General features: G+C 30.2%; 1 protein-coding gene across 1 annotated transcript in view; it reads left to right on the top strand.

The window, feature by feature from the left end:
* Positions 1-25886, top strand: part of LOC143235124 (low-density lipoprotein receptor-related protein 2-like) — a 167841-nt gene that overhangs the window by 92278 nt on the left and 49677 nt on the right. The window contains 24 exon segments of the mRNA XM_076472960.1: positions 174-287; positions 1582-1701; positions 2250-2489; positions 2890-3024; positions 3958-4083; positions 5519-5650; positions 6033-6152; positions 7219-7344; positions 8325-8527; positions 9636-9820; positions 10728-10956; positions 12125-12302; positions 12786-12917; positions 13348-13532; positions 13999-14151; positions 14998-15098; positions 16696-16870; positions 20270-20495; positions 21601-21825; positions 22165-22347; positions 22787-23094; positions 23314-23542; positions 24473-24610; positions 25222-25377. Coding sequence (XP_076329075.1) covers positions 174-287; positions 1582-1701; positions 2250-2489; positions 2890-3024; positions 3958-4083; positions 5519-5650; positions 6033-6152; positions 7219-7344; positions 8325-8527; positions 9636-9820; positions 10728-10956; positions 12125-12302; positions 12786-12917; positions 13348-13532; positions 13999-14151; positions 14998-15098; positions 16696-16870; positions 20270-20495; positions 21601-21825; positions 22165-22347; positions 22787-23094; positions 23314-23542; positions 24473-24610; positions 25222-25377 — 4119 coding nt within the window.

The raw sequence follows: 25886 nt of genomic DNA, 5'->3' as shown, positions 1-25886 counted from the left end.
TTTTCTAGTGTTAACTTTAAAGACTATAGAGATGGTTTGTGACTGCTACTCAATATATTACTGTTATGCTAAAAAAGAACAGTTGAATGGACTAAAATATTAGAGATTTGTGTTCAGTGTTCATAGTTACTAAAAACATTTTTTTTTTCAAATTTTAAATTGTTTCTTGTTAGAATCGACCTGTAGTACAAGGGAATTCCAGTGTAGTAGTGGACGATGTATTCCATTGTCGTTTAAGTGTGATTCTGATAATGATTGTGGTGATTATTCAGATGAAACTGGTTGTGGTAAGATTTATTTCCATTATTTGTTTTCTGCTTCCCCCCCCCCTGCTGTGAATAAAACATTAGTAGAATAAGTGGAAATATTTGAATTTTTTTGGTTTTTTTTTACCAGTATTTTAGGGAAAGATAAAATACAAATTTATAAAAAGTTATTATGCTTGAATAAGCATAAGTACACAAGTATGAGGAAATTCATTTTTATATTATGTCAGTATACGAGGGCTGTTTAAAAAATATGCAGACTGTTTGAATTGCGTGGCTCCAGTTGGTTCCAGGGGAATCTGCTTGGTGTCGCTAGGTTCGCACAGATCAGCTGATTACGACGCCATTTCCCGATTGCAGGTATCTTCATTTGTGTATTAGCTATGCGGTTTTAAGTGAAGTGCAATTTTTTCGTTTGGCGGATTTCAGAATGAATAACCTGAAGGAGCAACGACTTGCTGTGAAATTTTGTGTTAAACTTGGAAAATCTGCGACTGAAACTGTTGATATGCTTAACACGGCTTTACGGTGATGTTGTTATGAAGCGTACGGCATGTTTCAAGTGGCATTAACGTTTTAAGGATGGTCGACAGTTCATTGAAGATGATGAGCGTCCTGGACGTCCTTCCACGTCAACTGACGACTCACACGTCGACAAAATCAACACCCTGGTGCGGGCAAATCGACGTCTGACTGTCAGGGAGCTTGCTGAAGAGTGTGGGATATCAGTTGGATCTTGTTACGAGATTTTGATCGAAAAATTGAAGATGCACCGCGTTGCTGCGAAATTTGTGCCTCAGAACTCGTGAGTTTTTGGCCAAACACTCGATCACTGTTCTTCTCCACCCCCCCTACTCACCTGACCTTGCTCCTTGTGATTTTTTCTTGTTCCCCAAACTCAAAAGACCCTTGAAAGGAAGAAGATTTGAGACGATTCCCGAGATTAAGGCAAATGCGATGAAGGAGCTGGAGGACATTACAAAAGAAGCGTACCAGGACTGTTTCAACAAGTGGAAACACCGTTGGGATAAGTGTGTGTGTTGGGGAGGAGAGTACTTTGAAGGGGTCCCAGACCTGTAACTTCTAAATAAAGTACATTTTGTTTTATGACGTCAGTCCGCGTATTTTTTTTGAACAGGCCTCGTATGTATTATGTATATGCATGAATAAACATTATTAATGTTAGAGTAAAATAACTAAAATATTTTCATAAGATATTGTGGTGTTGGTTAAAATCAAGAGAGGATACCAAATTCATATTCAAATGTGAAGTAACCGTGCACTGATAGTTTCATTTCACTTCTTCATTTTGCAGTGAATGTCACTTGTGAATCAACAGAGTTTTCTTGTGATAATGGTCGATGTATTCCCCAGTCTTGGAAATGTGATTCTGAGAATGATTGTGGGGATGGCTCAGATGAAGGAGACTTTTGTGGTAGGTTATATTGGAGGTAGTTAAAGTTTCATCTGAATGATATAGATGATTGTTATAGAAAGTTAATTGCTAATTAAAATGAGGCTTAAAACTAATGATCTTCTTTCATAAGCGTGTATATGAATGCTGCCCTAAGTTTTATGTTGAAACCATTTGTTAGGTTTTACACTATTATGTACAGCACAATTTTAGATTTTTAAAAATAAATATTTCATCTTGAGGTTAAAATTTTATCTGAAAAATTACTAAAATGTGCGGTAAATCTATAAAAAATCTGTCAGTACGACAGCATACTTGGTAGATCAGTAATAAATCTTGTTAACAATAATTTATACTTTAAGCCTAGTTTTATCAGTGGGTACCTTCTAAAATTGTGCATTTTGTTTTTAGAAAAGGTTTTGTTAATGGAATAAATCTGTATTAGTGTCTTTAATATGCATTGTTTTTTTGCAATAAGCATGTAATGTTTTTTGTAAGTTTTTTTTTTCACTTTACTGTGTGAAGTATTTTCATTGAATACTGTATAAATATTTCCTTAATTATTACAGTGGAAAAGACATGTGCGTATTACCAGTTCACATGTCCTGGATCAGGACATTGTATTCCACAGAGCTGGGTTTGTGATGGTGACAATGACTGTTTTGACCAAGCAGATGAACAAAATTGTCCTCCCATTACTTGCACATCAAGTCAGTTTCAGTGTGGGGATCAAAAACAGTGTATTCATGAAAGTTACCATTGTGATGGGGTGTCTGACTGTCAAGATGGCTCAGATGAACTAGGATGCCGTGAGTAATGTTTATTACTGTATGTGGTAATCAGTATTTTTTCTTTTATCCTAAGGCCTCCTGCTTGCCAGTTGAGTGCCCTACCAGTTGAGCTAATGAGATAACTTTTTTGAAGTTATGTGCATTATAATGACTCAGTATTGCATTCTTCTCTTACCTTATTTCTTTCATCCCTTGCTAATAAAGCAACTTTTTTAAACAGTTTAACGTAACATATATATTGTAAATGTAACTACAATGCATAAACACAGTTTCCTAAAATATGATTGTGGAAGGTGTTTGTTAAATTGATATTTACACTTTTATAGATATAATATTTAATTTTTAAGGCACTTTATAACAAATGTTTGATAGTGTACATAGCATGTATGAAAATTGAAAGTTTTACTTTCAATTGTAGCATCTGTTTCGCCAAATGAGTGTGATCCAGAAAAATTATTTCAATGCAAGACTTCAAGAATTTGCATCCCCCACTCCTGGCATTGTGATGGTAATAATGACTGTGAGGATGGGAGTGATGAACCAGATAGTTGTGGTGAGATTACATTTCTGTGGTTTTAACATAAATTAAATTCAGATTACTGTGAAGGATTGACAACTTTGTTAGAGCTAAATATTTACTCTTATTTAAAAATTTTGATGAAATTGGCTTTTGTGTGAATGCTGTATTATTTTATTTTTTTTTCTCTTCTCAATAATAAGCTTGGAATAACTGATAAAGCATCATGCAAGATTATGTGCTAAATCTTGTTATTTTAGTAATACATTTCATTCTGTAATATTCTACTAATTAATTTGTTTTTAGCTCGGTCATTGTGTGGCTTACTTTTTTCTTGTGTTATTGATTGGAAGGCCTTGTGTTTGAGTTTTGTAGAGCAAAGATGAGTACTTGGTGGAAAGGTTGTTACTGAATCTCTCCCTCTCTCTCTCTCTTTTTTTTTTTAATTTGATATTCATTATATTTTTTATTTTTGTAACTGAACTTTTATATCGGCATTTACACCCATAAAGCAATGATTACTGTATTCTTGAATGTAAATCAAGTATAATAATCTATATTAACAAGTAAAAAGGTTCTTGTTTTTAGAAGTTGTATTAATAAAGTTTTAGCTATAACACTGGAACAGTAACTCCTTTTGATAAAAATAATTTAAATACTTTTTAATTTTACAATAAATTCAATAATATTTTCATTTAATGTAATATAAAAGTTAAGTTTTGAAGTAAACAGTTTTTTGTTTTAAAAACCAGTATTTACAAATGTAATTGGCCATAAAGTGAAAAGAAATATTTTGACATTCAACTAACATCAATCATAGTAAATTAACAGCAATAATGTTTCATTATGTACTATAACAAACAGTGGTGTATATACGTTCTATTTCTAATAAATTGCATTTCCACTTTATACCCATAGTCTTTAGCCAGCTGAATCATTCTGTTATACTGTATTGGTGATTTTTTGCAGGGGAGGTTCACTGCCCTCTGAACAACTTCAGGTGCAATAACTCTCGTTGTATCTTTAAGTCCTGGATCTGTGATGGCAATGATGATTGTGGTGATGGGTCTGATGAAGATCACAGGCATGCTTGTGGTGAATAAAGGAAACATTCTTATATCAATGATCCAAAATCTTTATCCAGAGCAGTTAACTGAGACATTTAATGCATATTATTTTCCACTTTTTCTGAAAGAAATTCCATTGGCTGTTGTACAAATATATGTGGTTGAATAGTGTCATTATTTTATGTATTTTTTACATAGTTTCTTCCTTCCCACTGTTAAAAAGTAAATATTTTTAAACCTGTTTTTGATTTTCCCAGCACAGCTTGCGTTATCTACTTCAGTATATTATCAACTTGAGCACTTAAAGCATATTTGTTCCACACCAGAAAAAAATTGAAAATTAATGTTTAGTTCTTTAGTAATAAAAACTCACTGAAACTTTTATGACATTCAGGGTTTGAATCTTCTATAATTTAAATGGATGTGTATGTTTGTGTGTTGTTTTGTCATCTTTGTAAATACAGGGTGTTCGGAAAGTCACTGTGTACTTGTATATGCATGCGATTACAAAACTGCACAGTGACTTTCTGAACACCCTATATTTTTAAAAATGAAAAATAGTTGTTAATGATTTCTAAATGGAAATAAATTTCAAGACAGTCTTGTTTATACAAACCTAAACATTATTTTAAATATAAACTTCTTAACTTCATGTTGGTGTCTTGGCCTTTAACTAATATTATTAACTTGTTTTATGATGTTCACCTACCAACAAGGTTATGATATTGTATCATATTGAATAGTTTTGTATTTTTATACTTATAACACTTAGTGTAAAGAAATTTAAAAAAATAACTATTTAATAATCACTATATATATATAGAAATCAATTATTATTTAAGCCATGCTACTTAGGACTAATTGCTCAAAATTTTTGTTACCATTTTTTTTTTTTTCATCTGACTTGTATTTTTAGGGTCTCCATAACCAACAAAGTTGTGGGTCCATGTGCAATTTTAAAAACATGTACATAAAGTACCTAAGTAGGTTATGTATACATTTTTAAAATTTACTTGGCCTTAATAAAACTGTATATTTTGTTTTGTTTTTTATCTTATACAAGGTTTTAAGATTACTGAGATCTTGCAGAAAAATTTTTCTCGTTATATCCATCAGATAAACTTGATGTACTTGAACTAGTATTTTCTCATTTTGGTAGTAAGAAAAGCAACTGATACTAACATTTTATCAAAGCAAGATACTTATAACAGTAAAAATCTACCAAGTAACAAATATAGCTAATTTAATGCACTGTTTTTATAATCTTACTTATAATGCATTGTTTTATCAGTTGTTTACCCTTGCTACTAGTGATAGTTTTGACTAGGTTAGCCTTAGTTATGAGATAGTAGTAAATTATTTACGCTTCGACTGTGCAGTTTTAACATTTTATTAAAGTTTTATATGAAAGACATCTATAAAAATTCATTTGTCCCTTTTAACATTTCTCTCAAATTCTTTAGGTCCTGCATCTTTTGTTTGTCCCTATGGTCAGTGGCAGTGCCCAAACATCACTGAGAGGTGTATTAACATTTCCAAAGTTTGTGATGGCAAAACAGATTGCCCTAATGATTCTGATGAAGGCCCCACCTGTAGTAAGTAAATCAATTAATTGTAATTGTTCAGCATTCTTTGAATAGTAAATGCTTATATTTATTTATTTTTCTGTGATAGCTATACTAAATGCTTAAAGGGAACTGATGTTTATAGAATGTAAAGGTTAGAGTGGCCTGGTTTCCGTAATAAACCGTGGTACTAGTTTTGTTCATATGAAATTATTCAGAGTGATTATAACATGCAAGAACTTTGACTGTAAAATAACTTCATGATGTTTATTCTTTGATTATTAATAATTTAAGCATTTCTCATTTTTGAGTTAAATACATAGCAATCTGATATTTATCTTGTATGACAAATATAGTAAGTTACTTAAATTTGGTGTATTATAATTCATAAAATTTACATTTTCTGTTTTAGGTCTTGACCAGTGTAAGGTAGATAATAATGGATGTAGTCATAACTGCACTCAGACTCCTCTAGGGCCAATCTGTCTTTGTCCACAGGGGGAGGTGTTGAATGACACTACCACCTGTATAGGTAAATAAGACTCATTTACTGAAAGTGCACTACATGTAATATAATAATAATAATATGATACTTATTACTACAGACTTTAATAGAGCTTCTGTATATATTGCAAAATTTGCAGGTAAATATCAGAAATAAATGATGCTATGCCTCTTATCCCTAGAATTTTTATTTTATACAATATTTAATGTATTATTGTATCAAATGTCTTTTCTAGTAACAAAAGTCAAACCGTTTTTCATTTTTAGTATTATCTAAGGACTAGTAAATATTTTTTTGAAGTTCAGTAGTCCATCTTCAGTATTTATCTTTTCTCTAAATTCATATTGATTTATAAAGAAAAATATCTGTTTAGAAAAAATTTAGTAAACCTGCTTTTCGGTGCTTTCTGATATTGTAAAACATACTGATAATGGTGAAATAGTTCTATAATTATTCTCTTCACTGTTTTCGTACATTACAGTTACTACAGCATTTCGAGTTTCTTTGGAAAAGTTTCCGTTGTTATAGATAAATTCTGTATATCAGTGGTTCTCTGATGTTTGAACATTCTTTTATTGTTCTTGCTGGATGATAAGATAAATGACATTACTACCTCTGTAGATAAGGGTTAGTCATTGACATTGTCATTTCTGTAGATAATATCACAATGTCAATGATACATAGTTTCAAGAAGTCTTAAGATAAAACTCTAACCTTTTGAAAGTTGAACCCTTTCTGAAGGTTATTGGACTTTTATAGTTTTTATCGGTAGAAAAGTATCAGACCCAATGACACTACCATTTCTGTAAATAAGTGCCAGGTTCAATGATTCTGCTATTTTTGTAGAAGAATATCAATACTGCTACTACCTCTGTAGGTAAGTATTAGAAAGTTGGTGACACTGCTATTTCTGTAAATAATTATCCTCTTCATTGATATTGCCATTTCTGTAGATAAGTATCAGAGATTTAGTGACAGTCATTTCTGTCAATAATAGGAATATTTTTTATTTTTTCATAAGATACAGTGTGAGGTAAAATTTTACTTTGTTTTTTCACGTTGACAAACCCCAGCTATTCTGTTTATTGTATAGATCTAGATGAATGTATCACACCTGGCCGCTGTAGTCAAGATTGTATCAACACAAAGGGATCTTTCAAATGTACCTGTCAAGAAGGCTATAAGCTTACTAGTAATCACCAGACATGTAAAGCTATTAGTAAGTGTTTATTTTTGTACAGTATAATGGTACGTCTAGGATAAAACTTGCCTTTGGTGCTATAAAATATATTGGGATGATAAATAGTGTCAGTAATTACATTCATTTGTAACTTTCAGAATATTAATTTTGCAACTGCATTAATGTAAAAGATTAATCAGTTTGTGTTATATTCATAACTTTGTGATTTTGATAGTCAGCACAGTTTACATATTTGAAAATGAATGGGAAAATTTTATATATCTAAAAATTAATTTTCAGATAACTATAAATAAATCCTCAGTAAGCAAGCTACAGCCATCTTAAATTCTATACTTAGATTTCTCTATTTGAACTTTTAACAAACAAAACTCATTAAGAGATTCTTATTTTAATCCTTTTTTTTTTGCCTTGGTCATTTTTTTGATAATCTAAATGGTCAACAAATATATTAAATTTAAATGATTTCATGCTTAGCATGTAGAAGGAACCTGGCATGTTTTAGTAGCTGGTATTCCTGTTAATTCATGATTTGTGACCTGCTGCTGCCTAAATGTGCTGAATGGGTGTTATAAGATTGGTTAAGTTTTGTTATCATTTTAAAGATGAAAATGTGCAAAATGTTTAAATAATCAAACAAAGGAAGTAAAATTCCTTAAGGATTCATCAGGTTTTAAGTGATTTAGTGAAAGTTTTTTAGGGTTTCAGTGTTATTTGTTTGAATATCTGCACATGTATTTAGTTTGGAAGTAGAAAAATTTGCAAATATAAAATCAATATGAAGTAGAAAGAAAAAAAAACCTATAAAGTACTTCTGTTTTTATCACCAGTATTTTAAATTACTACATTATAATAATCATTGACATTTTTAAATTAGCTATTAATTTTCAAATAGATACTTTTTTTATAGGTACATAATTGAACATTAGAATGAGTCCCAAAAATGATAAAATATTGTTTACTGTTACAAGTGGCTGTAATATTGTTTACTGTTTTGATAGACTGGACTAGTGCTTTTCTGGTTATATCCAACCGCCGTTCTATTCTGATGGCAAATTTAAACACCACAAACCTTGAGCGAATACCTATTCAAGTTGAAAATGTTGTTGCAACAGCATCTGATATGGCATTAGGAACCATCTACTGGTCAGATATGACATTGAAGAAGATCTACCGTATGAAGAAGGGTGGTGAACCAGAAGTGGTAAGTGATTGACACATTATAACAGAATAACGAATAATAAATACTTGTTTTAGAATATTATGACATGTAAGAATAGCATAAATGTTGAGCCAGAACAGTTAAAGCAAAATAAAACCTCTTTTCTCAGAAAACATTAAAACCATTTATTGTTCAATTATTATGAGGAAACATTACGCATATTAGTTGTAAACTTTTTTACTTTTTACACTTGTATTTTTTTTGTTTTATAACTGTTTTTTTCATTAACACCACTGTGTCAAATCTTGCTCAATATATGTAACTAATTGCCTGGAGAATGATCCCAGAAGCATCATCCAAGATTAACCATTACAATCTCAAGAAATAAATTATATTTTGAAAGATATCAGCTGTTGTTTTGAGGTTTCAAGAATTTATTACTAAAATGATTTACCTTTCTACTGATTGATGATTGTTTTTTAGAAGGTTTTTATTTTGTAGATTTAATCTTTCATTTTAAGAATACTAAAGACAATGTTTTAGCAGTTCTCCCTCCTTTAATTTTCATATTTTGTAGCCTTGAGGCAGCAGTATTGATTTACAGTAGTTTAAAAAGTTTTAGATACTTTATTTTCATAGTACAGAGAAGCACAATAGTGGTTTTTCTTTTTCCACCAAATTGTCACAAAAAAGTAATTGCAAAAAGTTTCTCACATTTTTGATATGCCATTTGGTATCCATGTCTCACTTCTTGAAGAGATCCTACCTTCTTTTATGACATAATTTTGAGATTTATGTCATTCAATTATATGTCATAGTGCTTATGGGCAGTGTAATGTATTATAAGTTGTATAATGCAATCCAGGAAATAGATCTTGCTTTGAAGCCACAAGATAAGTATTTGTTAACAAAACAGTATAATGTTAGACTGAACGTCTTAGGGAATCCGTTTGATAAATAGGACGGCATCAAATAAGTGAAATATCAAAATAAATATTTTAATGAATATCAAATGTTGAAACATAAAGACTTTTTATGTAGGAGACCATGTAATTGTGATGTTTCTGAAACTTAAACCATTCTATAAATGCTCTTTGTCATTCCTTCTTTAAAAAAATTTAATATACTTTTATTATTCCTAATTATGTAGGTTCTTGGTAGTGGTTTGGACCTGGTTGAAGGACTGGCTGTAGACTGGGTAGGTAGAAACCTGTACTGGGTAGATTCTAAGTTGAAAACAATGGAAGTGGCAAACTTAGATGGTGAAAATCATATAGTATTGTTAACAGAGAACATTACTCAACCACGAGGACTCTCTTTGGATCCCAGAGAAGGGTATGAACATATTTTTATAATTTAAAGATTTCGTGCACATTCCAACAAAGAAAGAGTGAAACGTATGCCATTCTTATATTAGTCATAATTGAAAGCTGTCAAGATTAAATGTCATTATTGGTGTTTCTTTCATAATTAAATAATTCATAGGACTCCTTTTTAACCACTGAGAAGGTTTAAGATTTAACAGAACTTGATTTATTTTGCATTACTCAATTTCAAAAATTGTATGCAAGATTTCATTAATGTCTATGTGAAATCCCATTATATAAATATTTTGTATGTTCAAATTTTTTATGAAATATTTCAGGTTGACTTTTTAAAAATTTCATAACTTTGATTTCTACTGCAGTTTTGTTCCATTAGAATGAAATAAATAATTTACTTCATGAAAGTTAGAAGAATCTTTTGTCTGCAAAATAAATTACACGAGTTTCAAACTGAGAAAAACGCAATATAATTCCATGAATATTTCTCAGCATCTTGTACAGAATATGTATTTTATTATAATTTATCACTAAAATTATAGACAAATAGGCAAACATTGTATCTTTAGTATATGTTTGCAATAATGAGAATGAAACTTCTAATTTTAACTTGAAAGCTTACTTAATCTCTTTTTGCATATTATAAATGTAGGATTTCTTGTACATTTTTTGTGTTTAGTACTTTAACCTGTTTTTGCATTGCAGTATCGCATGATGCCAGATTTTTCAAACTACTCTTATTTACAGTAATTAAATCCTCATTTCTGAAAACTTTTATTCATTTTATTTGACCATACATTGAGACGTATTAAAATATTTGGATGTAACATGTATCTAGAAAATGCACAAATAATATTTTTTCAAGTTTCAGGAAAGATAATGGAATGAAATATTTGTCAAGGTACTTTTTTCTTCAACAGGATTAGACTGATGTTCTGGTCTGATTGGGGAGAGAACCCTCGTATTGAAAGTTCTGGATTGGATGGCTCCAAGAGAAAGATTATTATAAATACCAAAATATTTTGGCCTAATGGCTTGACTCTGGACATTCCTAACAAACGGGTGTATTTTGCTGACAGCAAACTAGACTACATTGATTTCTGCAATTACGATGGTTCTGGGCGTCAGCAGGTTATTGCCCATAATCATGTAAGTAATTATGGTTTAACTGAATTTTTTTACTGCAAATGTTTAATTAGTTTTTGTATAATCATTTCTGTGCCACATTGGTTGAATCATCATCAAAGTAGGGTGATGCTGAATTTTTAGTCCAGTATATCAGAAATATATTACTGGCTCTTTATTTAGTTGAACAAAATCCCAAGGAAATTGATATTTCACATTTATTTGTAAATATGAGTATTTTTATTTTTTATATTTGCAGAAACAAATCTTATGTTTCAATGTGTTAAAATTTTTTAAAAGTCAGGTGCATTTGTTGAACTTTGTAACAAGATATAGTCGTACATTCAAGATCATGTGTTTTGAAGAATAAGAAAGGTTAATAATGAAATATTTAATTCTTTCTATAAAATAAGGTTTTTTGTTTACCTCAAAATTTATAGAATTGATACTTTTGCATTATGTAATGTTTATTTAAATTGTCTGAGTGTTTTTGCTGGCTGCTATGCTTGTATATTTTTTCCAACATAATTTACATATTTTTGAGTAGTCCTTTTATTCATGTACTATGTTCATTCAGCTGTGAATTACTGGAGGAACTTGCATAGAATTGACCACTTTAAGTGCTTCTCTAGATTGAAAAGTGTTATTAGCTTAAACAAGTTACTGTTGTAAATAGGATATTACAATATTTAACACTGTAGTTTAGAATACAAAAGTAAAACTACAGTAAAAAGATCAACTTTGGAGTTGGGAGGGTCAAAGGCAACAAAATGAATTAGAGTTCTTCTTTTAACATTTATGTTATATACTTAGAAAGCTATGGCAAAACAACAGATAAGGTTATTTACATTTAAAGAGTTTGAGATTAAGCTTGCACTGGTGTGTGTGTGTAATTAAGCATACTTTTATGTTTTTCTTATTGTATTCAAACAAAACAACAACAATACAGTATCTTATACAAAACAAACTACAACTATGAGTTAAATATTGATTTAAACCATAATTAATGTTGCCAAAATTGTGCTTGATAAAGGTAATGGTGACTTGTTTTGATAGATGAAGTCATTTGTCACTGGTAAGTCTGCCAGTTTTGTTCTAGCAGATGTACTGAATAAATGTTTTTTTTATTTTTTGTTAATTCTAGGAAGGGTTAAAAAGGTAAACATCAAATTTATGTTTTGGGGTTTTTCAGTACTTACTACATCCACATTCACTCACTGTGTTTGAAGACACACTTTACTGGACAGATCGACAACTCAATCGTGTACTATCCTGCAACAAGTTTCGTGGTGTTAATCAAACAGTTGTCTCTCACCTGGTCAGTCAGCCTCTTGGTATACATGCCAACCACCCAGTGTTGCAACCACCTTGTAAGACTTACTTAAACATTCTTGCATTTCTCTTTATAAATCTGTGTTAATTCTTAAATTCTCAAAATGTAATGTTTATAATTAGAAACCATTAAAGGATTAGTTGAATTAATATGTGATGGTTATGATTAACAAACATGATAGAAATTCTTTGTAAGAATATCTTAAAGGTGACTAGCAAAATGTGTAAATTATTTGATTTTTTTCTTTTGACTTGAAATAAATTGTTCTGGTTTTGCCAAATGAAAATATTTAATTAACAGTCATGAACAAATTGTTTTCAAATGTTTATTTAGTTTGGAAACTGTTTAAAATCCAGAATTGAAGACATAAATATTTTAATATCAGTTACTAATGAAAGTTGGTAGTATGTATGAAGAAATCACTTATATTCTTCAGAAAAATATGAAGATATGAACCACCTTTGCATGCAATAATCATCTGTTATACTAGTTGTTCATACAGATTTTGTTTTTCTTCCAGCCATCAATCCGTGCAAATCATCACCTTGCAGCCACTTGTGTCTGTTATCTCCTACATCCTCTAGTGGTTTCTCTTGTCGTTGTCCTCCAGGTTATGGAAAAGATCGAGCAACTGGTAGTACATGTATTCCAGGTAACTATAGCTTTTACTTTTATATTTACTAGATGAGTCCAATATTAAAAATTATTTTAAAATCACTAATATATACTAAACCCATCTCATACCTAGTCACATAAACTACATGTATTTCAAGCCTGACAACTTAGATTTATAACTACATTTAAAAACAACCTGAAGCTAAGTTTATTGTAGCTTCATGAGAAAAGGCTGGAAACTGTATGAAGAACAACTTGTTGTAGTAGCAAATCACAAATTTTCTTCTACTCCAAAATGTGCAAAAATCAAAATAAGCATTGTCAGTACATCTACATATACATAAGAACATCAGATCTTTTAAGCACCTACGTGTGTATGTGTGATAAGACACTAAGCATTTACTTATTTCTGTTTATAAACTTTTTTCCATCAGAAATAGTCATTTCATTAATTTTGTTTATTGCAGTTGATACACCCTACCTGATGATAATGAAGAAAACCCAGATTATTGATAGGAGTCTGACACCAGATGACAGATCACTGGGACAACTTACTCCTGTTATTGGAATAGAAAATGGTTATGACTTTGATTTTGACAGAAAAGATGGAATCATCTATTGGATTCAGCTGGAAGTGGATGATAAAGAAAATGTAAGGGTTTATATATATATGTATAGACACACACACACACACACACACACACACACACACACACACACACGCACGCAAAGTATTGGCAACATTTTAATAGATAATAAAGCTAACTTAGGTAGTCTGCATGCCTGCTACCATTTGTTTAGAATAAAAAGGAGAAAATCAAATGCAAGTAAAACTAGAACTGAAATTGATTAGTATTTTCAGCAAAATGAAACGTTGCAAACCTTTCTTTGTGATTCTTAAGATGATTGTGAAGGGTGAGTAAACTTTATGATTAATGTGAATAATGTGTATGACCTATTTTAGTAAACATTCTAAGTGGAATTGCATCAATCTCAAATTATATAAATTTGTTTGCTGTATGTAATGCATAACAACTATGATTTTTCTTTTTTCTCTGTTTGTTGTTTTTTATCTTTCAATGACTAAATAATATTAGTTCTATGATCATATTATGTAGGGAACTGTGTACAAAGTTAGTTTGAATGGTGGAAACTGGACCAAATTTCTGCCTGATGGAATTGTTGGAGCTCCTTACACTTTAGCTTATGACTGGATCGGTCGGAACCTCTACATAGGGAACAGAAAAGCCTCAAATATTGAAATTTTTAAAGTGAGCACATAATAGTTTGTCACAATATTTTAGCTCAATTAAACCTAATGCATAAAAGAATCTCTTCAAATATACTGAAGAGTAACTTCCAGAAAAACTTTACTTTTTTTTTTAAATGAGGTAAGTTTATTATAATATTAATTTTAAGATAAAAGCATAATTTGTTTTTTCCTGACTTAATCAACTAAAGCTTACTTCTTGTAAAGCTACCATCACATACTTGTTTACAAAAAAAAACCTTGTTTTTTTTTTGTTTTTAATTTATGTGGTGTCTTGTTAGTTACTCAATCAAGAACTTGGATAATTCTTTTGAGAGGGGTCAGTGCCATACATTAGGTGTTTGTAAAACAGCTGAGAATAATCCACTTCATATTAGCTTTTACAACTTTGAAATTAAAAATATTTTATAAACTTGTCAGAATTTTAACTTTTAATGGCATTGTTTTTACAAGCAGTATTGAATAGAATAAATGGAAGGTTTAATATTTTCAAACTGATTTTATAAAATGAGTATGGTTCTATAAGTATGACCCCCTTAAAAAAAAAACACCAAAAAACCTCGAGGAGCTAAGTGACTTTAAAAAGCTGTTTTCTTAACAAAATGAGTGGTTTTATAAGTATGCCCCTCTCAAACAGCTAAGAGTGATTTTAAATAGTTTTATACTAGTAAAGGTCCCAATGCCTACTGTTTACAACTCACAATCGTTATAATCTTTGACTACAAAAATAAGTGTCAAATCATAATATAGTTATTTGCAAACATAAAGTGTAGTTTATTAAATATAATGTAAAGAATGAAATGTTAGGGTGAAAATGATTGTCTGTGCTAAATCTGAAATTTTACAGTCTGATGGTGAAGAAAATTTCCGAACAGTAATTTTAACAAATGATGGAACAGAAAATGGAGTTGCAAAGCCAAAATCTATGGCTCTTCATCCTGAAGAAGGGTAAGATTTATTATAAAATGGTTTCAGCATTTACTTTCATTTCCAAATGCAGTGATTATTTTCTGTCGTAGTCCTTTTGTGTAGAAGTTTTGTTATATTAATATCTAAAAAGATATGATTTATAGATGGTGCACTAGTGTCTGCTCTTTGTACCTTTGATGCACAATTTTGTATTACATTCTTTGTTATTCTTATCATATTTTATGATATTTATGGATATATCATCAAAGTATACAGTGTAAGTATATATTACTGTTGGAGCCCAAGGTATATCTTTTCTAATTAATTGGTCTGGCATGGTTTGGTGTTTCTTTCTACATAATAAATCAACTGTTTTTAATTATTTTTAATAAAAACTTTAAATAGTGTAGGTATTCTCTACCATCCATAGTTAAATGTATGTAATGTAGAAAGTGCATGTCCAGGTGATGAGGGTTTTATACTTGCAACCTGAAGACCATGGGCTTGAATCCTTGTCACAATGATCATGCTCACCCTTTTAGATGTAGGTACATTATAATGTAATAATAAATCTAACTGTTTGTTGGTAAAAGATAAGCCCATGAGATGGCAGTGGGTGGTGTTGACTAGCTGCCTTCCTTATAACATATGTCTGCTAAATTAAGCAGAGTTGGTGCAAATAATCCTCATGTAGCTTTGTGTAAAATTCCAAAACAAATTCAAAATTCTAATTAATGGTTTCTGGTAATACAGTATAATGAAACTTAGTGTCTGTTCCTAGCTACAGTATTGGACAGGATACATGGTTTGGGTATTTTCTTTGAACCTGCTAGGATGTTGTGAAATTAAAATATTTAAGGACAATTAAGGTTACCATTTGTACAAATGAACTTGTTAAAAATGTCTTTAATTATTACAAAGTACGTTTCTAAAAATATACAATACTTTTTTCACTGTATACTTGTCAAAATTTGTTTTTAAAGATGAGTTACTTTAGGAAGGAAAGTGTTAAATTGCATCATATTAAATTAAAAGTATTATATTTAAAATGTATGTAAACCTGCAATTTACTCTTGCAAAATGCATTGCTACTTTGTTACTTGTTGTTTTTTTTCTAAGCATGATTTCTCCTCCACAGATTCATTATGATACTTAAAAATTTAATCTATGGCTAAATATACATTTGACAGATTTTCTGTTTCTATTTTTTAAGAAACATCAAACGTATTTTTACTTTCCACTCAACTGATAGTATTTGCACTATTTCTTAACACTCTTACGAAAAGACGTTTCTAGTCCTGATTTCTCCAAGCCCGTTCCCCTGGCTGTGGTTTCGCTAGATAGTAGATAGGGACAGTGGGAATCTCGTTAATCTATTCATTAATGGATTTAAATGGCAATTTCATTTAAATACAAAATTATTAGCCTAATTAATAACCTTTCAAGTTGCTCTGGGGCCTATTAGGCCCCACTTTTTGTAGGAGTGTTAAAAGATAAACTAAACTTGGTGATAATGTACATGTAATATATGAATCTAACTCAATGGTTTAACAATGAATTGTTTTAAAATGAAAAATTAGGAAAAGTGCTTCTTAATTTCTTGCATCCTAATGAATGTTTTTTGTCTTTTATGCAGTAAGCTGTTCTGGTTGGATGAAGGTGGAGTTGGTGTTCCCCCCAAACTGGCAAGAGTCAACATGAATGGAGAAAACAGCACAGTTCTTGTAAAGGAAAGACTTCATCACCTGGAGGTTCTTTCTGTTGATTTGGTGAACAAGAGATTGTACTGGAGTCAAAGTTTTCCTGGCATTGTAAGTAACTACGTAATCAGGTGACTTCTGTTAAGTAAGTTTTGTGTTACCAATAACTATTTATATAATTTCTTAAAATACAAGTGGTTTTGGTTTCCCAGAAGAGTCCCACTTTTTATAATGTGTTTTTCAAGTATGTGGGTACAGGTAATCAAAGTATCTGAGTTGAAGAACCATATTCAACTCAAATTTGAGGTATAATGACCTAGAAGTGTAAATCCTTCTTTGTGTGTTATGTTTAATAGCATTTATCTTGTTTTGAAATTATTATATCTTTAAATTTGAAATATTTGTATCTAGGATATTGACTACAATGTTGCATGTGGCTGATTTGTACTGATTAACTTGAGAAACAAATGAAACAATATGAAAACTGCAGTGGGTTACATTCATCATTTTCTTACTGGTGTCTCACACTTGTACTCAACAGACCAACAGTGCTTTTAAATCCCTTGGCTGTTACCCATCACAAATATTCAAACAATATGTAATCTACTCCTAGCATGAATTCTCTACTATTGGCTGAGAGTATATCACTTGGTATTAAATATTTTAAATATTGTGTTGAAAAGTCAATCAGTAAGTTGTATCAACATTACTTGGTTCTCACTGCCATTACCATGTATGTGTGATGTCACAGCTAAATTTTGTAGATGATCATCTTTTGCAGCATAGCTAAAACATACTGATTTGCTTAGGCTTAATAACAAACAATTTACTCAAACTCATGAAAGGAATATGAACACATTGTATAAGCTTTTAGTTATTTGCATGAGTTACTGAGTCATTTATACAACAAAAGAACTTTGCAGATGTTATTTTAAAGCCTTGTGAAAACATACTAATTAACTTAGACAAACAATATTAAATGTCAAGTATTCTAGTTAATTTTTTTATTCTTAAGTTAGACAGGTGTGTACTTTATACATTTATCAGTATGATCTCCTGATGTTGAACTTATATTTTAAATTAAACAATTTCTAAATCTTATTGATTTACTATTGATTTCTGAAATGACATCATGAATGAAATTTTAAACTAAGATTTACCTGCAGATATGGGGATGTAAGCTAACTATACTTTCTAATAGTGCTAATTGATCAGATTTTAGTAAAAACTAAAATAAAAAAGGAGAGTGTAGAATAAAAGTTATTGATGGAAGATTTTAGACAACAGATCATTCACTACCTATAACCTAAGCAAACTTTTATATGAATAGCAAAATATTTACAGTTTTACCACAATTATGACATGAGTAAAATGTTTTTAACCTGACATAGCATGCATGTGCTAATATTTTACCTACTTGCAATGCAAGTGCTGTTTGAGCATGTGGTTTTTGATGATGGGGGCACGCTCTGTTATGGATATAAATACTATATGGACTGCCTTTAAGATTATAATTTCACCTGGTTTTATAACTGGTTCTTTAAAGATTATGCTAAATACATTTGTAGAAACTAATACCTGATTTAATTTTTGTGATAAAATGCAATTTTTTTATTTTATTATGCTGCTAACTACAGGAAATAAAAGGTGAGGTGAGTGTATTTTTGTTTAAAATCTATAGTCCCAACTTTGAGAATAAGATGTTGGTAGTAAAGCAGTCAATTCGACTGACACATGCAGCCAGTTTCACAGTAAGTGTGCTTTAGTGTACAAAATGATTATTTCGTATTTTGGAGCACTGACTGCCATTTGGCAATATGAACATTTCCCAAACAATTGTGGTAGAAACTTATTTTTTATGAAACTTACATTATATGTTTAATGATAGTTAGTGTAAATTTAAAGATAAAAACGTGTTATCAGATCCACAGAGGTAAAACTTAAATAATGTATTGGTAATTTTACTGCCTATTTGAAATATATAAAACAAAGTAGTACATCATTTTTTTTAATATTCTGGTGTGGTCCTAATTCTTCTATTTAACCTGTTCCGTTTCACAGAAAAAAGAAAGTTTTTAAAATGGATGAAAACTTTTATAATTTAAATGATATATTAACAATACTAAGCTTATTAAAATTATCTTAGAGCTGTGGCATAATTAAAGTTTGTATTTTTTAGTACTGTATATAACAATCAGTCATTTAAACTAAGAACAGTGACTTCATAATTCTAAGATTACAGGGTTAATGGTGTTTTTGTTAATCAAACTTTTATTAGTAGGCAGTTTAATGAAATATCATTGGTAGTAGAAAATACTACATATCTTTCTGGACTAACGTTTTACTAAGTTAATATAGAAAAACAAAACCCTTCACTTGCTAAAAACTGCAGCATGCCTTAGTATGTGTCCAAATCTCCTAATAACTAAAGCTAGCAATTACACATGTAGAAGATTTTCTTAATTGCTTGATTAATGTACTTTTGATATATTGACTGTTGCATAATTTCCAGATATACAGTTTTCCAGTTTACATAAGAAAATTAACTGTAACAGCAATCTAAAAAAACTCTGGAAATGTTATGCCAGAGTAAATCTGAATTCTCCTAATCCTGACTGAGTTGAAAAATCCAACCAAACTGTAAAAAAAACAAAAAAACTGAACAATAACTTTTATTAAACAACAACACAAATCAAGGTTAATGGGAAAACTGGACACTACACATGGATGTATTTTCCCAGAATGAGGACAGGTCAAGATCTGAAGACAAACTGAATCGTGTAGAGTTCTGAAGAAATTATTTGTAAGATTAGATAGAAAAGGACAATCACTATATGAAAGTGCAAAAATCATTTATCTCGGTGCAATTATATAATTGGTTATTTCAATATTAAAATGAAGAATTTAGCCTCAGGGATATGACCTACCATTGTAAAAATTGCTATCCTCCTTTATAAAGCATATTCTAGCTTACAAAAATTTTCCCTGGAGGAAACTTGTGTGATTTCAATAGGTAGTGACCCAGAAAAATACACATTGCATTTTAAAATTATGCATACAGCTAGAAATGTGTATGTTTGAAAAATCTTTTAGATTCCTTCTGATCATGGAACGTAATCTTGCTAAACTAAACAAAACAGGAAATTCCAAATATGCTTTGTGCACCATGCTGGTTATTCTGAAGAGAGCTATTATGTTTTTAAACTCTGTTAGATAAGGTTTTCCATATCATTCATTTATTTATGTGTTTTGAAGAATAGTTTCTGAATACTGTAGTCAAATTCATGTTATCTAGTCAGGTTCAACTAAATAATCCTTAGTGATTTTTTGTATTTTAATTTTATTGTTTATTTGGGGTTTAACAATCATTAAAGTGTTCCTTTAAGACGTTTAATGTTAACAGAGATTATCTACTATTGGTTAAGTTTCATATCATTTTCAGAAAATTGTGTTGTTTTTCTTTATCATGATAAATAGAAGAAACAAAATATAGCATTTTCATGTCTGCAGATTGAATCAGTCGATTTTGATGGCAACGACCGAAGGACTATTGTTCCAACTAATGAGGGTATTTCAAAACCCCAAGGTATAGCAATCTACAACAACAGACTGTTTTACATTGATGTGATTTATGAAAAAATCATGAGATTAAACCTGCCAGATGGCAGCAATCCAACTGTCTTGGATGAAAACATGGATGATTTGTGTACCTTGAAAGTCTACAGTAAGAGATCAGGTGAGTTGATGATACTGTTATTAAATGAGTGTGAAACACTGAGTGTTTAACTTTTCATACTCAAGGTAATTACCTATAGATCAATAAATTTATCATGGTCTTTTTAATTGTCATTGTTTTCTTGTTTCAGCTCTTTCAGTTTGTTTGGTTTCACTGAATGGTGCTACACTTTTGTAAGGATTTGAGCTCATTCATTAGGTGAAGTTTCTCATCTTGTGCTGATTGTACAGGAAGATAATAGATTGAACTTTATATTTAAAATATTTGTATCTTAAAAACTACTTTTGCTAGGTAACTATCTTTCACTAGAGATACAGGATTTTTAAAAAATAGTAACAAAAGTTTTTTGTTGTTGTTGTTTATGTTAAATTAGTATATCCTTAACTTAAACTGCTGCAAGCATAGTCTTTATCTGGTCAGTGTTAATTTATCATTGCAATATCAAGTAAACATTGGTACATGTATTGCCAACCTCACATTATTGAGCTAGAGAGAGAGAGAGAAAGTGAAGAAAGAAAAGCAGTATTAATTCCAGAGAAAAGTGATTTAGTATATAGTATGATTTTAAAACATCCTAATACATTGACAAATTTTGTATATCACAATTCTCATTTTACTTTTGGTTTCTAAGATACTTTTATAAAAAATTTTTTTTTAAATAATTTCCCTTTGAAATTAATGTGAACTGGTTATTTTGATGTTTCTTACCATGAACACAATCTGATGTTAATTGCAAATTCTGAAACTAACATAGGTTTTCTTTATAATTTCCCTTAGAAATGAATATGTATTGGTTATTTTGATGTATCTTATGAGCACAATCTGATGTTAATTGTGAATTTTTAAACTGAAGTCAGTAGTTTGGTCAGTGATTAATTTATTGGAAATGTTAATATCTTAATTTTCAGAGTATATGATATAAGCTTCTGTAATTCAATTATAATAAACAGATACAAAAAACACTTTTGCTAAATTTAATAAGTTATTTATAACAAATAAATTTTTGTAGTTTTTCAGAAGACAAACCTTTGTAATGTATCAGTGTTAAAAGTAATGGGCTATCAGCTATTTAACAGTGATGTGGCTTTTTATTTATTGTAATCAGGTGTGGCAAGTCACCCATGCCAAAAGGGTAATGGAGGATGCCAGCATATTTGTGTTTCTACAACAGCCAGTGAACATGCTTGTTTGTGTAGTACAGGATACCATCAGAAAGAGACCATTAAATGTGAAGCATATACATCATTTGCTGTAGTTTCAGAGTTAGACAAGGTTCGAGGATACAGTTTGGAAGATCATGGTGAAGCCATGCAGCCTATAGCTGGTTCAGGTGCATTGTTTTAAGAAAAAATAGTGTTGAAGTGTGTCTTAGTAATGCCTACAAGAAAGGTTTTTGCAAGGGAACATACTACAAATAAAATATATAGCCATTATATAGTTATAGCGTATAACACAAGAACCATTTATAATGTTTTGTAACTAACTTTATAGTAGTTAATAAATAAATTAGCTATTTCTTGTTTAAATGAAAAATAATTTTAATTTTTCTTTCTGTAAGTATAAGCTAAATTGTTGTATGAAGCTTTGATCATAAATATTGGTAGTTTACATGTTTCATACTTTGATTTACAAACATGCAACAAATAACAAAAATAACATTTTTCTGTAGGCCACAATATTTTGCATCTGGATGTTCATGTTGTGAAAAATCACATTTATTGGGTGGAATTTAACCAAGGGAATAGAAATGGAATTTATCGAATAACACCTGATGGCACAGACCTTACCCATGTGATATCTGATGGAATTGGAAGCAATGGAATTCGTGGTATTGCTGTGGATTGGTTAGCAGGTAAATTATATGTGTGTGTTTATATGTAGTCTGCAGTTCAAGATTTCTCTTACAGATGGATTTGTGTGTGCTGAAATTGGGATCCTTTCTTTTACTCCAGAATTATTTTTTAAAACATTTATATGTGGATATATGTGCAAGTATAAGTGTAATAGAAAGACATTTTTAAGAGAATTGAATAAATTTATTAATTTAGCCTATCTCCAGAAATCTGAAAGCGATAGAGAAAGGAATATCACGTGAACATTTATGTATAATAATTATTCATATGTTATTATAGGGTATTACAATACCAGTTACCAGCCATTGGTTTTTTAATATAAAGGAATAATGAAAAGTGAACTAAATTGTTGTGTGATCTTTTATTGTACAAATAAAGTATATTAGTTGTGTCTTGTGAAATCTGTGACACATTATCCACTTATTTATTGTTTCACAGAAAATCTGTATTTCACCAATGTGTTTCCCCATGAGACCTATGTAGAAGTTTGTTGGTTAAATGGTTCCAATCGCCTTGTCCTTTTGAAAACTACAACAGACTCACCACGAGAGATTGCTGTTAACCCAATTAAACGATTGTTGTATTGGATTGACTATGGACAATATCCCAAAATTGAAAAATCACTCTTGGATGGAACAAATCGCACTCCAATTGTCGTTTCTGGTATAAGTAATCCACGAGACTTGACAATTGATATTACAACTCATAATGTGTACTGGGTTGACTCTAGGGAAGATGCCATTCAGGTAAATAAGTGGATTTGTACATATGTAAAAAAAAAAAGTAACCCATTTCTTAAACTGTATTTACAATACTTGTGACCTTAAGACAGTGGTACAAAAATTTGATAAATAACATTGTATTAATGTTTATTTTTGTGTTTTTTGCAGAGTGTTCAAACTTTTTAAACACATTGAAATAAAATTATCAGGACTGTTAGGTACATCACACTTTTTGTCTTTCAGCGAGTGTCCTTCAGTGGAGGCAGAAGACAATACATCAGACGAAACTTGCCCAATCCAATGGGTGTAGCAGTATTTGGGTTAAATGTGTACTGGGTAGATAGAAACCTTCGTACAATATTTAAGGCTACAAAATTTCCAGGAGATACATCTCCTCCAAAATCTATCAAATCTGATTTAGACACACTGAGAGATATTGCAATCTTTGATAAGAATGCACAGCCTCCTGGTGGTAAGTTTTATTTACTTTTCAAAAACATACTAGTACATATGTAGAACACATTATGTGATGTTTGTTTTTTACTTTGTGATATTAAAGACGGGAAAGTTTCAAATTTTGTAGTACCGTGAAGTGTAGGATATTTTCCTTTAAACTCTAGAAAGTTTACAAGTTTGTGGTTGCAGGTAAATAATGAAATATTTATTTTATTTTTATTAGGAATCTGAAGATAAATCAGAGTTGTTTATGAACATGTCAGTGAAAGTTAACTTTTACTGTTTTTAATTTTATTAATTTACTGTTTGTTGATTACATGGGATTGGGTTTAGTTAAACTTTGATGGAACAGCAGGTTTGATGTAGCAGTTATTGAATATAGAACATTTGAAATGAACATCATTAAAACATTTGCTCATCATTTATCCTTTTTTGTGGTACCAATCTTTTTCCAATTTTGTCTTTTTTTAATTGAATTGTACCGTTAGTTCCTTTTCTTCTTTTATATCTGTAAACTGTCTTACAATGCCTGCTTGTAATGCTTATGAATCTGAACTATCAGTTTTCTCTTTATTTTTTTAATTTTTATTGTCTGTAGAAGATTTTCCAAACATAATGATTACACAGTATACATACGTTAAATGTTCATTTATTATAAAACCTATAATGTAGAAGCTTTAATGATATCTAGTTTAAAACAAAACTATGCCCAGGAAAGTGCTTAAACATAAAGAAATAACTTGTTGCAAGTGTAGATTTTGTTCTGTTTTTTTGTTTTTGTAGTGAAGAATGGAAAGTTAGAGAACTGTTTTTTTACAATAAAAGATTTTGGGAATTACACTGATTTTATAGTAAAGTAATGTTATGAAAAAAATGTTCACAAAATTAAGTTGATAGAATGAAAAAGATTTTGTGAATGAGTCATTTAAAATAATGTGTTTGTTAGGTGAAAATGTATGTTCCAGACAGGAAAGTGGAATATGTGAACAATTGTGTTTTGCAATGGCAGAAGGAACTAAAACAACCAACAGGAAATGTTCTTGTGCCTCTGGAGTTCTGGCTGCTGACGGTCATTCGTGTGAAGGTACTTACCTTCTTGTGTGGTATTTAATTATCTTTTGTTTTTCCTTCGTGGCTATAATTCTGTTCTTAAAAATTATTTTCATGAATGTTTTGTACCGTACCTTAAGTTATGGTCATAAATGCACAGTTTTATTTGATTTTTAAGAATTAATCAAGCAAAATTTGCCATTTGCAGGTTATTTGACTAATATTAAATACAAACTATGTGAAGTTTTATTGATACTTCCCAATGAAGTTAGTGATTTTAAAAATCTAGGTTAAAGCAAATAACATGATATATAATTTAACAAACATTTTTTTTTTTAAAAAAAGAAGTAAAAGGGAGAATTAGTACTGTAATAGGACAGCTTTTGTATTGAACTTGTATTTCCATAGTGTATTGGCTAATGTTAAATAGAAACTGTGTGAAAAATCTTAGATATTTTCTAACAAAGTATGTTCAATTTTAGGAAGACTTTTACATATTTTTTTTTTTACTCTTGCTTTCATTACATATCAAAAAGTGTTCATGATTATTAGATATTATTGACATTTATTGTTTTATGAAAGAAGTCCCTATAGTAAGGAATTAAGGTTGTTGTTTTTTTAATTTATTTATTTACTTGCATCTAGACATGAAAGAGTACGTGGTGTTCACCACTAGGAAAGAAGTCCGAAGTTTACATTTGGATCCGAGAATAACGAGTGTCCCTTTTCCTCCCATAACAAACCTCACTAATGTTGTGGGCTTAGACTTTGATTATGAGGATGAAAGGCTATTCTACACACGTAAGAACATTTATGCTTTTTTTTTTTATCTCTTCCTTTTAGAAATCTAGATTAAAGTAAATAATGTGATATATAATTTAACAAACATTAAGTTTAAAAAAGAAAATGGGGAGGTCAATGTTTTGAGACAGCTTTTCTGTTAAACTTGTTTCAATTGTGTATATTATTTAACTATACTAATAGTGTGTAAAAAGGATGAAAAAGAGTTAGGAGAAAAGCTCACCAAAAAAAATTAAAGCATATTTCAAACAGTTAATTTTTCTTCCTGAAGAACAATTGGTCATATGTTTTAAAGTGTTGAACTTCTGGGTCATTTGAAATCTGTTTTGTAAAACTTGCAGAATTGAAGACAAGCATTGCCATAGTGCAAGATCTGTATATGGGGGAAAAAAAAAGTAAAGTTGTATTCTCCATAAAATAATTTTTTTGAGTTTTTATTATTACTTATTACTTTTATGGTTTTCAGTTTTTTACTTTTACTTTGTTTAAATTGTTCCATGTTTTTTTTT

This window comes from Tachypleus tridentatus, chromosome 12 (genome assembly GCF_004210375.1).
Source record: "Tachypleus tridentatus isolate NWPU-2018 chromosome 12, ASM421037v1, whole genome shotgun sequence".
Lineage (NCBI taxonomy): Eukaryota > Metazoa > Arthropoda > Merostomata > Xiphosura > Limulidae > Tachypleus > Tachypleus tridentatus.
Note: the sequence above shows the minus strand (reverse complement) of the source record. Positions and strands in the feature narration are given on the sequence as shown.